Consider the following 14,041-nt stretch of genomic DNA (forward strand, 5'->3'; position numbering starts at 1 on the left):
CTCCACTACACTATGTCTAACATGTTAAATCTAATAATTAACATCCTACACCCTACCCTAGTTAGCAATTCGGGATTCGGAAAACGTACGGAACGGTAAACGTACGAGTATTATACGGTTTTGTAAAACTCAAATTCGGTCCAAAATTCGGTCAACGGAACGTGATTCGTTAGTAATTCGGAACGGCATACGTACATGTATAATTCGATTTATAACTGTGAGTTCGGATCTGAAAATTCGGTATCTATATATAGTAAATAATTAGTATTTATAAGGTCATAGACTAATTTTTATGCATACATGTGAGTTATTTAAAGAAAAAATAAACTTAATATGATGATATTAATAATATATACAACATTAGTCATCAAAGAGGACGTGGTATAGTGGTTTAGATCTCTCTCACCTTCACCTTCAAATCTTTTTTGTCATTTTTGTTTCATAAAAATTACAACAACGTCTAATATTGGGCCGTGTATACTTGGAAGGCAGTAAAGCCCAAAAAAATAGGGCCTTTGAAACATAAAAGCTAAAAAATTTCTGGCGTATTAAGGGGACGTATCATTCGGGATACGTAAAGTTCGTGAACGATTCGCGAATAATTCGGGAATGCCACATAATATGCGTCTTGGGTTCGGAGTTGCAACCGTACGCGAATAAAACGGTAAAATTCGTGATACGGAAAAATTCGTGAATGATTCGCGAATCATTCGCGAACTTCCTAACTAGGCACCCTACCGGAAACAATGAACACCAAACTTCCATTTGCAACTACATACATTATTACCCATCAATTTGTGTTTCCCAAGATTAAATTCCCGCCAAAATTGTGAATTCAAATTTGCTATCTGTGTTGACTAAATGTCCACCAGACAAGTCTACTTTGGGACAGCAGTAAAGTCAGCTATTGGGCACATGGCACGACTAGCAGATTTTAAGATTCCCGGTCAAGATTTTTGGGTATATTTATGGGACATTGTGTCTGATTTTTGTGGACAAGTACAGAGTTTGGGCACTGGTCCATAGACTCCATACTGTGGGTAAGACTTGAGCGTAGATATTGCCAAAATGAGTGGCAGCCATAATTATAATTTCGGCTACCTGCCGATTTGGTGGCCGTGAAAAAAAAAGCTGTCAAACAAAAGTAATAGCCACTCATCTGAACCGCCACACCGGTTCTTAAGCTTGAAAATTTCAAGTATGCAAGTTCTACACAAACAGCAATACATACACAGCAATGCAGAGAACAGATTCTAAGATGGGATTGATTCTGCACCGTTTGCAGAATAAAAGACACCGGCAAGGTATGAAAAAACAAACAAGTCTGTTTCTTGGGGGTTCAGAACCTACTACAAATATATGGCCATTCACAAGACCAAAATGTATTTACATGAGCACCCCACAACCCCGGAATCACCACCCCTGGGTACAATTTCAAAAAGTAAATTAAGAAACCATCTGTCCCATCCCAAAATAAACAAGAAAAAGAAAGATCCAGGAACACTAGCACCAGCAAAACGAAACTTGCCCCCACCCTGTGGACCAACTACAGTTATACATTCTACGTAATAGCTGAAATCCATCAGATAGTGAACACCAGAAGAAGCACCACTATCATCATCTCTCCCTGAAATAGCTTATCTTGAACTCTACTCTTCTATTTTCAGTGGATTCTGTCCCATGGCTGCAACGAATAAGACTACAATTTGTTCATTACTCGGAAGTCAAAAAAGATAAAATCCTACTGCAGAAGTTCGGAAAATGCACAGTAAATGTGATTAGCCACACCCTATCTCATCAATCAATCTCAACGATTAGGGCCTCATGTGGGCGCCAGGTTCGAGTGCCAGTGCCAACACAACAGCACCCAATCGAGGGAAGATTAAGAAACAGTGATACCCTTTTCAATGTCATTGCTCATAATAACTAAATAATGCAAAATATCAAACCAATTGCCAAGGGTTGATTAGACGACATTACCAGCAGCGACGGACCTAGGGAGGTGCAATTGCCCCCCAATAGCCTACTGTAGACCCGCCACTGTCGGTGATTCCTTCTAATTAACACTTAATAACACTTAATGCTGGCAGACCAGCCTATTTGTAATGCAATCAAATCTACCCCCTCCTATGGTACTATGTTCACTACGAGTCAGGCAAAAGGCTGTTGTCGAGAGTAAGTACTTAGTCACGCTGCATTGTGGGATTTTCCCAGAAAACTCACCCTAAGCAACAACATAAGACCATTTCGGAAACATGAATGTTATGGATCATTTTCTTCATTAGAGCGCTGGTTTACCAATTCATCCTCAGTCTTACAGGTCTCGAATGTCATTCACAGTTTTATAACCAAGAATTTCAATACAAAAACAATCAACTCTTTCATTTCTATGTCTTTGCAATATAGTGACAAAACAAGTAACATCCATTTATATTAAACAGAAGAAGTGAATATCTACCATACGCATAAGTGTGAATTCGACAAAATCACAAGCAATAGCAGAGCTAGAATTGGTCACGGAAAAGAGGCAAATGGCCAATCCTAGCTCCGCCACTGCTGGTAATCTGTTTAATTAACACTTGTATGATCCCCGAAGAGAGTTAAAAACAGACAGTAGAACGTAGACGCGATTATCAAAAATCTCATCATGTCAAGAATACCAGACACATGAAAAGGAACAAGTAAAGCGGTACTATACTAACAATATATCGATATTCTAAAGACGTCTAATTTTTCAAGTAAAACTAAAAATCTTGCATACTAAGCAAATATGGATACTGAGCAAATATTGATGATGTTGGCAGAACAGCCTTTTCGTAATGCAATCAAGTCTATCCCCTCTATTGGGTACTTGCACAGTTACCCAATACCCACTATATAGTGGGAGTTTCCCACAAACCTCACTCTAAGCAACAACAAAAGAACCAATTCAGAGACATGAATGTTATGGATAATTTTCTTTATTAGAACGCTGGTTTACTAGTTTAACCTCAGCCTTACAAGAACGAAAAACTCAACTGTCTAACGTCATTCACAGCTTTATAACCAAGATTTTCAATACGAAAACGATCAACTCTTTCATTTCTATGCCTAAAACCTGCTATAGAGTGACCTTGTTATATCTGCTGTGGTTTCTAATGACCTAAAACCTGTGTGATTCAAAACAAGTAACACCCATTTCTATGCCAAAATACAAAAGAAGAAGTGAATATCTACGAAATGCGCAAGTGTGAATCCTACAAAATCACAAGCATTAGCAGAGCTAGAATTGGTCACTGAAAAGAGGCAATTGCCTCTAATGGCCAATCCTAGCTCCGCCACTGCTGGTAATTCCGTTTAATTAACACTTGTATGATCCCCCACGAGAGTTAAAAACATGCAAAGTAGACTGTATGCAAAGTAGACTGTAGACACGATTATCAAAAATCTCATCATCACAAGAATACCAAACACATGAAAAGGCAAGTGAAGCAGTATTATAGTAACAATGTATCGATTATTCTGCAGATGTCTAATTTTTCAAGTAAAACTAAAACTCTTGCATACTAAGCAAATATGGATATTAGCTGAAAGAAAATCCAACAAGAATGATGTTGTCCATCATGGAAGAGATAATCTCCTTAAATAAAATTGATAACCATGTTCCTCGACAGTTATAGGAATTGTCTAGACTAACTGATGTGTAGATTGTGTTATACCAAGATAATATACCCTAGAAGGTTAAACAATTACAGCTCGTTCAGTTGGGAGAATTGGAAACCTAAGAACTCAGTTATGGGGTAATCCAATTCTTGGAATTCACCCCAGAATCCAATTCCATTGCACTATTGGACCAATGCAATGAAATTTATTATTTTTGGAATCCAATTCCATTACACAGAGTTCATTTACCCCGTTCGGTTCAAGAAATTGGATGCATTCTCTAGGAATTGGATTACTTAGCCTCCAATTCCTTGAAACGAACATGATGTTAAAGTAATAATTAAAAGTGTCGGCATTAATAGTCTAAATACAAAGATACTGAATCTCAAGAAAAATACAACATACCTCTGCAACTTTATGAAGTGTCGACAGCTGCGGTCATAATATACTCGTAGACATCATGGACCTTGTCCTTCTTTCTGCAGGCTTGAGAATTTGAAACGAGCACATTAAGTTTTCATCAACACTCATCATGGCACCAGCATTATCAAATTCCCCGCAGTAGTTGGGCGCAGAGAATATTGTAACAAGCTGCCTGTCTGCAAAGAACTCATACCCATCCTCTACAACCTGCAGCGCAAAGTCATCTCAATAAGCAGCAACTCACACATAACAAGTGAAAAAAAAGAATTCAGTAAAAAAGAGCTGCAAAGACACTAACCTGATGGGCACGACAGACAAGGTCCAAATCCTGCTTAGTCAAAAACTCGGCACACTTATCAGGACCAAACGTATATGAAACACCCCTATCATTCATTCCCCACCCTTTCACATCTCTACCAGGATCAGACCACAACAAATCACACAACAACCCGGTATCCGGTACATCAGTCGGCCTAGGCAAATTCCTAATCTGATCCAAATTATTCAAATCAGGCGAAATACCACCATGCATACACAATATCTTGTCGTCAATAACAGCCGACACAGGCAAACAGTTAAAACAGTCGGTAAACGTTTTCCATAGCCTAACATTAAATCTGCGCTTACACTCATCATAGAAACCATAAATCCTATTAATCGAAGCACATTCGTGATTTCCTCTCAGTAAAAAGAAGTTCTCAGGGTATTTAATTTTGTAAGCAAGCAATAAACATATCGTTTCGAGACTCTGCCTCCCACGGTCCACATAATCCCCTAAGAACAAGTAATTCGATTGCGGTGGTAAGCCGCCGTACTCGAATAACCTCAATAGATCACCGTATTGTCCATGAATGTCACCTGAATCATCATCAACATTAAAATTATTACAATCAATTTCACTAATAATACAATGAATTTGAATTGAATAAGAGAGAATTTAAATAGTGTTATACTGACCGCAGATCTTGATAGGAGCTTCGAGTTCGAGTAGATTAGGTTGTTGAAGGAAAATCTCTCTGGAAGCAATACAAAGCTGACGAATCTCAGACTCGGATAACTGAACTTGTTTACCTGGTTTAGACGATCTGACTTCGAGTAACCGATTTATGATGTCGTCAAGTACACCACTATCCATTCCCACTTGACCACTATTATTACTAGAAGCCATTGATTATTCCTTCAACTACAACTGTTTGTTGATTCTGATTCTGATTCCTACAAGAGGGAGGGAGGTTAAGTAGTTGAAACCCTAACCCTTGATTTGGAATAGAATAAGATGATATCCAGTCTGGATTGGAATCCCTAAAAGGAAACTTTTAACCTGTTTGTTAATAGCTTTAGAACTGTCTTTGCTTTCGCTTTTGTATAATCGATTGGGTGGTGGTCCTGATTCCTGATCTGCGGCGTCAACCACCAGCCTTGGCTTCGACGCGCGGAGCAACTTACTGGAAAAAGGAATTGGGGGCAAAGAAGAGATGGATAGAGTGAACTCAGTGAGGAGGACGGACTGGAGGAGGTTACGAGGCGAAGGAGTACTTTTTATCATAAATGAAAATAATTATTTAATAATGATTTTAAAAAGGAAATAATGACATAGGGCGGTGCTGCCGCCAACTAGACTGAGCCAGCTGTGACCTCATCCTCGGTCGGGTTTTCTTGTCTGGACTGTTGGGCCTGTTCATGGACTGGGCACCCGAGTATTCATATCTAGATTTTCCGCCTTATTAGTGGCTCAGAATGTATAAGCCTTGAGTTTACTTGTGAAAGAGGTCCAAAAACCCCCACTTCTAAAATCAAATCTATGGCGACTTCGACTCTTCTGCTTAGATCAGCTCGATCTGCTCTAAGATTTAGTGATTTGTCTGCTTCCAGATGTCTGCTGCCAGCAACAGGAAGGAGGGCTAGTCAGAGATCATCGGGGAGATTATTCAGCTCCTCAAAACCTCCACTTGGTGATGATTTGGATCCCGGAACTACTAACTCATCGTGTGTGGAAGGAGGAAAGACTAAGGGTGCACACGGTACGGTTCGGCTCGGTTCTTGCCGAGGCCGAGTACCTGTACCTCCCTAGGATCGGGACGAAGATTTTGGACCGGTACCGTGTACCTCGGTTCCGGTACCATTCGGTTCCGTTGCGGTTCCGGCACGGTTCCGGTACCAGTCGGTACCTTTTCAGCACAAAAATGACTGTCTTTTCTTTTCCCTGTTTTTTACCTGTTTTTTCTATAGAACAAATTCTCATTCAAAGCAACAACTAATAAGTAGCAATATTACTAACAAACCAAACAAACAATGTCTTGAAAATATGGAAAAAAAAAAGTAGCAGTAGCCACATACACACACACTAAGTCTTGAAAATGAGAAAATCTGAAGAAAAAAAAACAACTACTCAACTAGCAATGCATCTAGTGCTTCTGTAATCTTGAATCTTGATCTTCTAATCCATGTCAGCAGCACTTGTGGTGTCATCACTGTTGATAGGACCAAGTAACGCTGCAAAAACAAATAATAGCATTTAATAACTATTATACTATATCTATTACTGCCAAACACAAGTAATAATGTAATATGTTACCTTCTTCAACTTCAACATCATCATCTGGTATGTAATCAGATAGAAGATCAAGTTGTATTGGCTTCCTTAGCCAGCTTTGTGTGCAAAGCAATGCCTCAACTGTCCTTGTAGATAAAGAGCTTCTACAAGGACTTAAGACTCGCTTTCCTGTGCTAAAAGCAGACTCAGAGTCAACATAAGACACATGAATAGCTAATATGTCCTTAGCCATATGTCAAAGTATCTTATACTTTGTAATGTTGGTCTTCCACCAACCCAATAAGTCAAACTCCTCATCATCATCTTCTCCTTCATCTTCTTCATACTCGTCAATGAAATATTTATCCAACTCTGTTTTTCCCTCATCATCATTTGGGCTTTTCTTGAACCTCTTACTCCTTGACATCAACTCTTTCATACGACTTGGCCCTTCCACTGGTTTACTTACCACTGCTTTGGCTTGTCCCTGGATAGAACTCCTTGACTCCTCCTCATGAACTGAATAGGCATCCTTATATTCTTCAAATAGAATCTTAAAATCCAACTTAACAAGCTTCATAACAGATTCAACCTTAGAAGAATTCTTCCCATACAAGAGCTCAAGAGCAAATTGTAGTCCTTTTTCTTTCTTTCTAGGATCCAACAACATGGCAAAAAAGGTTGTAGGGTTCATCTTTGCATAATCACCCCAATATTTGTTATACTTCTTAAACATTTTTCCAGCCATAGTAGCAATAAAAAGGATCTTCATCTACATTATCTCTAAACTCAACTAGTTGCTCATATATGATAACTAATTGCCATAAGAAAGTGTTTGTTGTTACCTTAGCTGAGGCTGAAAATGCAACAGTGGCATCAAAGAATACTTTCAAACATTTGACAAGGCCTCTGGCAAAGATCCAGTCCTCTTCACATGGAGCAGGTTTCCTCACTACTACCTTCTTCTTCTTCTTTTGTGCCTTCTTCTTCCCTGTCACCTCAACTTCTTCTTGTTCTTCTTCACTAAATTCTTCTTCTTCTTCACCAACATTAACATCAATATCAAAATCATTAGCATCAGGTAGATCTTTCTCATTCTGTTTTGGGTAATAAAACAACTGCCGATATTCCTTGTCATACCTTTCTAACCTAATAAATGCTTTTTCTAACACTTCTGCAGCCTGTAGCATCAAGAATGTGTTGTTCCACCTAGTCTTAACATCTAATATCAATGTTACCTTAGAATCTATTCCAACTAATTTTGCACAACGCTTAAGCGTAGACAACCTAGATGGAGAACCCTTTATATACTTGACAACTGACCTGATTCTTGCAATTGATTTGTTGTAGACCCTCACATCATCTTTTACCACAAGTGCAAGTACATGAGCTGCACACCTTACCTGAAAAGGTGAATTCAAACAAGTTAGAAAGTAATAAACATAATCCTAAGTTAGAAAGTAAAAAAAAAATAATAAGTCATATTCATATACATATACATATACTTACATGCAAGTACTTAGCTCTCTCTTCTGCCCTTGTCTTTGAAACAATATTAGTCTTCAAATAATCCATTGCTACCTTGTTGGCACTCACATTATCCAAAGTGACAATAAACACATCTTTAAGCTCCCAATCTGACAAACACTTCTCTAACATCTCACCAACGTCAATTCCTTTGTGACCACTAACCTCACAAAACATAATAATTCTCTTTTGATACTTCCACTGATCAATAAAGTGAACTGTTACACAGATGTAGTTGAAATTGTTTGGTGAAGTCCATGTGTCTGTTATCAAACTAACCCTATGCTTGGTTGACTTGAAGTAATTTTTCAACTTTTCTTTCTCTAATACATACATGTCTAGTAAACATCTATAAATAGTCATTCTACTTGGCACAACAAATCTAGGCTCTAAGACATGCATCATTCTCCTAAAACCTTCACCCTCAACTGCTCTAAATGACATCTCATCAATTATAATAAATTCAACAACTGCACTTTTACATTTCTCTTGACTGAAAATAGTAGAGACTAACTGACCTTCATCCTCACCCAGTTGTGCTGCAGGATTTAATGTCAGAGTTTGTTGTCCTTTTGGCTTTGGCTTGTTAGGATTCTGCTTGCATCTGTTGAAGTGCTTCCACATTCCACTTGTACCATTCTTTCCAGTATGAGCCTTTATCACCTTCTTGCAGTAATTGCATCCAGCATCTTGAACATTCAACCTCTTGAAATGATTCCAAATGTTAGAAGTTATCTTACCACCCATTCGAGTAGAAGTAGCTTCTACATCTACTGTTGTTGTATCTGGCTGTGCTGATTCATTTGTTGGTTGGATTGAGGATCCAACAATTGAATCTGTGGCAGTGGTAAGTGTAGCAGTTGTAGGTGTAGGGGTATCTGTTCCATGAGATTGACTTGATTCATCCATGCCATCTTATCACTGAGAAAACAAATGAAACTGAAATGAAATGAATGAAACTGAAATGAAATAAGAAATGAAATAAGAACTCAACTGAAAAATTAAATAAGAACTGAAATGAAATAAGAAATTACTTTTAATAATAACAAAAAGATACATCAAAAATTACTGACAAGAGAAAAGACTTTTAATGATAACAAAAAGATACAGCAAAAATTACTCAAAACTGAGTATGCAGCATAGCAATTCAAGGAGCATTAAGATAAATGGCATAGCCCATAATTACTATATCACACACATTACACAAGCAAGATCTATATATGCATTTTAATGTGAAAGAATGAAAGTTGTGTAACTCATCAGCAGGAAAAGATGTCTCCAAAGACATGTGTTCTGCTGCAAAGATTACATATGGACAACATAGACCATTTCTAGAATATCAACAAGTGTTACCAGCTCTATCCTAATCTCATAGATAAATTCCTATCCACGAAGGGAACCTAATTAGCAACTTGAATCTTGTAATTTAGCCACCACACATTCACATTTACATATCCCTTACCTTTTTGCTCATCACAGGAGTATGAGGAAGAAGTAAATAAAGCCGTAACTGAGATGGGTGAGAATTTTATTGTTTACGTTTGTGCCCTGCCAGTCTGTAAACTTGTTAAGCACATATTATCACAACTGGAGCATGTGAAACTTGATGATGACATCAAGGTAAATTTTCTTCTCGGAGTGGCTATAACATATATGAACTTGAAATGAGAGCTTGTTGACTGAATTATGTTTATGCCCACCACAGGTAGACGAGGAATGCACAAATACCAAATGAAAAACCTTGAAGGTGCAGTATCAGCAACCCTCTAGAATTACTGAATTAGTGAACTCCAAGAACTTAAATCTGCACTTCAGCACCTAATCAAAAGCACAAAAAAAACAAATAAATTAGATTTCAACAACATTTAATAAACCCAATTCAGAAAACCCACTCCACTCCAAGAACTTAAATCTGCACTTCAGCACCTAATCATACACTTGATCAAGTCAGATAACTTCTCAGTACCTATTGATTCTTCATTTCAATAAAATCCATTTTATTTAGACAAACATGGAGGTGATGAAACATAAGAAGATTCATGAAACATAAGAACTAACTACTTGTCATTCTTGTCCTGCTCTAACATGTAATTGCAGTTAACTACTTGGTACTTATATAGCATCATCAACAAAGTCTAACAGCAGTATAATGAACCAAATCGTAATCCCAGATTTCTAATTGTAACTAGTAGGAACACCTAACCCATATTAACTTTATAAACAAAAGTTACAAAACCACAGAATTGGAGCATCACTGCAAGTAAATGCACTTTGACAACACCAGAAATCAGAAAAATTACTAACACCCTAATTTCATTAACAAAAAGAAAAAGAAGTACTCAAATTACTAAAACAGCACCATTACCATTCAAAGATTAGCACTAGAAACTAGACAGTGAATTAGGAATAACATAATCCAAAACAACAACAAATCTCTAACCTTTTCCTTCTCTTTCTCCACTCCCTTAGATAATCTGATTGATACTTAATCCAGTTCAGTTCCTTTGTTTTCCCTTTGTCTTACTCTGTGAAAGTGAAACCCTAATATAATCAGACATAGCTTTCAAGATCAAAAGATTCAAAACTTCACAAAAGTAATGATTACACATCGAAGCTTTGTCTTGATTTTTCACGAATCATCAACGAAAACATGATTATAATGAAAGAGAGGTACACAGATAAGAAGATGCAGATTAGAAGAAACGTTAACCTAAATTGAAAAAAAAAAAATCAAAATCCGCAACATCTGATTACCTCTTAGTAAGAACTGAGACATAAACTCATATCAATCAACGAGACAGAGGAGTAATCCAATAGAGTTCTTCACTTATTCTCCTTCTCAGAGACAGAGGAGAGAGTCGAGAGACGGAAAGAAAAAAAGAAACGAAATTGAGAATAGAAACCCTAGCCCTATAATGTTTGCTTATATACCACCACTTAATCCAACGGTTATTATTGATCTATCATCCCCTAAATCTGACGGCTACAACTAATCGGTACAGACGGTACGGTTCGACATGGGACTAGGCTAGGGCCGTGTACCTGTACCTCCCTAGCCTCGGTTCCTATTTTTAGGACCGGTACATGTACCCCGTTCCTCGGTTCGGTACAAAACCAGGTACGGTTCCACCGGTTCCGGGACGGTCCGTCGGTCCGGCTCGGTTCCTGTGCACTCTTAGGAAAGACCGATGAGGTGATTGAAAATTCTCAAGGACAACGAACCCTGTTGGGAGGATTGCTGTTTGACGGGCCTCCAGGCAAGCGTCGGCATCCCGTGACTAACCCAAACAACATCATCCGTGGAAAGCCGCTTAGTAGACGTGATGATGGCCAGTTGGGACCATACAAGATTGTCAAGGGCCCGAATGGTGATGATGTCTTGGTTGAGGATCCGCTGAGGATGGTACCGTACAAGATTGTTAAGGCTCCAAACGGTGATGATGTCCAGATTATTAAAGTTATGTAAATGTCTATTAGGGACTTATGAATGTTTTTATGTCTGTCTTTTACTGCTAATATCTTTTATCTTCTATGTTATTATGTCAAACATAAATGTTTTTTATATTTAATGTTGAGTAGTTGAAATGAATGGTTACCAGGTTTCTAAATAGAGGTAGAGTTAACGCCCGCTATTAGTTTTCATCCATAATTGCCTATCATGGGCTATCGGGTGGTGTCTAGTCTAACTAGCTAACCGACAATTGAACAAGCCATGGGGTGTGCAATGTGAATTACAACATTAGTGATGCTTCTCAAGCTTCCGATCGTGGGGAGGTCGGATCAAACTTCTGCAATAGCATAAATCCTGGGCTAATGTATCTAGGTGTAATTTTCAGAACCACTGTTTTACCTTATCAATTAAAAAAAAATGTATAAAACCGCAGGACTTGTGTGTACATATTTCATCATCGAACACGTGTATATAGGAAGATACGTGGAGAGCATGCAGGCCAAGACTCAAAACACGATGACGCACGCCCATAAACAAGAAGCCTACCCCGGCGACGTAGGATCTTCGCCCGAACAAATCTAAGGGCAGAAGTTAGAGGATGCACCGAAAACACGATGTACTGCGGAGCACCAAATAACTCCCGAAGAGTTACTTTATCTCATCCCCAAAAGAAGCTAAGATCAACGGTGAAGAGAAAGTTAACTGACATGGACGTGACAGGGGCAGAAGACACTTGTCTGACACGAGCAGGCGCCTCAACTACCCGCATTCAACACTCTGAGCAGTATACGTGTCGATCAACCCGTGGAACGAACGAGGATGGCTCTGCGTGATCAAGTAATGAACGAAGACCTCCGCGTGATGGACACAAAACACAAGAAGATAAGGTTCCAACGGCCCTCAGAGATGGGTCCCACACTCTAACCCTATAAATACCCCCTCTCCACCAAGAGTGGGGGGGATCGGAAAAATCAAGGAGAGAAGGAGAGAGAACAATTGTGAGTGTAAGTTAGTCTTTTACGATATACAGACCTATGTAAACTCCAAAGTCGTTCGACTATCCCTGTAACCATCAAGTATATAGTGAAGCAACAACCCCGTGGATGTAGGCCTTAGTGCTGAACCACGTAAACCCCAGTCTTATTTACATTTCAACACTTTATATTCGTCTAACGCTCCATGAATCTTTACTTTTATATTTTGTTTTCTTTGTTTTTACTCATATTCCGTGCGCAAACGCCTCTCTCGGTGTTATTAGACGAGGCTGTGATAAACCCGAGTGTTTTGAGCCAAGGAATCAGCGCAAATGTATCATCAGTTTGAGTCTGTATCTAGAACACGAACATTGATTATGAACATGTATATGCCTTCGTAATTTATGTGTTCACAATTTGGCGCTAGAAACAGGGAGTTTGATACGAAGCTGCGGACGGTCAGACATGGCTGCGAAAAGGTACAACATAAACAAGTTAGAAACAAACACAAGGACAGCACCAAAGATCAAAAAACCACATAAATAGCAGTCCATCTCAACATAGCACAGAAACCCTAAAACTAGCATACATGCTTGAAATTCCCCAAAACCCTAAAACCCTAACCTCAAAAGTCCAATCAATACAAGTAAACCAATGGCCTCCTTGATTTGAGACGAAGAACAAGGGAAAACTAGCATACAAGCATTAAAAGAGGTTCTTCATCACAAACAAGGGACGAAAGCAGCAGAAATAGGAGGCTACGATACGATCAACAGCAGAAAATTTACAAATCAACACAGCTTAAAACAGCGGAAACAAAGAAAAGAAACCTTACCACCACAAACAGCAGCAGAAAGAAGACAACAAATCAGAAACAAAGAAGAAGCGAGCGTGATTAATGCTAAGGCAGAGAGAATTTAATGGTTGAAGAACAAAGAATGAAGACTGGCAGGGAGAATGAAATAAATTTTTAGGGAGAATGAAATTAATTCTTCTTCTCTCCTTAATATACCCGAAAGAAAGAGAAGGAAATTAATGGAGGAATGGGAAACGTGCCCATTAAATGAGCAGTTAATGCACGAATAAGAGACATGCCCAAGTATCTAGGAGAAGTTATTAGGAGAGATGGAAGAATATGTAACGACTGTTTTCTTCAATGCTCCCACTAAACATTCAAGACCGAAGAAAAGGGGCAAATTGTGTGTACATATTTCATCATCGAACACGTGTATATAGGAAGATACGTGGAGAGCATGCAGTCCAAGACATCAAAACACGATGACGCACGCCCATAAACAAGAAGCCTACCCCGGCGACGTAGGATCTTTGGCCGAACAAATCTAAGGGAAGAAGTTAGAGGATGCACCGAAAACACGATGTACTGCGGAGCACCAAATAACTCCCGAAGAGTTACTTTATCTCATCCCAAAAGAAGCTAAGATCAACGGTGAAGAGAAAGTTAACTGACATGGACGTGACAGGGGCAGAAGA

General features: G+C 38.7%; 1 protein-coding gene across 2 annotated transcripts; it reads right to left on the minus strand.

The window, feature by feature from the left end:
* Positions 1 to 1,305: 1,305 nt before the first annotated feature.
* On the minus strand, positions 1,306 to 5,587 carry LOC113310542 (serine/threonine-protein phosphatase PP1 isozyme 3). Of its 2 annotated transcripts, XM_026559242.1 has the most exons (5): positions 5,387 to 5,587; positions 5,023 to 5,280; positions 4,364 to 4,923; positions 4,048 to 4,272; positions 1,306 to 1,684 (listed from the first exon to the last, which is right to left on the minus strand). In XM_026559242.1, exons 2-4 carry the CDS (start codon positions 5,231 to 5,233, stop codon positions 4,081 to 4,083), a joined length of 963 nt encoding a protein of 320 aa, XP_026415027.1. In that variant the 5' UTR covers positions 5,234 to 5,280; positions 5,387 to 5,587; the 3' UTR covers positions 1,306 to 1,684; positions 4,048 to 4,080. The 2 variants fall into 2 exon arrangements, with proteins under 2 accessions (XP_026415027.1, XP_026415028.1); XM_026559243.1 differs by having other exon boundaries at positions 1,306 to 1,699; positions 5,023 to 5,587.
* Positions 5,588 to 14,041: the final 8,454 nt, after the last annotated feature.

The sequence above is a fragment of the Papaver somniferum genome, chromosome 9 (assembly GCF_003573695.1).
Source record: "Papaver somniferum cultivar HN1 chromosome 9, ASM357369v1, whole genome shotgun sequence".
NCBI classification, from domain to species: Eukaryota; Viridiplantae; Streptophyta; class Magnoliopsida; order Ranunculales; family Papaveraceae; genus Papaver; species Papaver somniferum.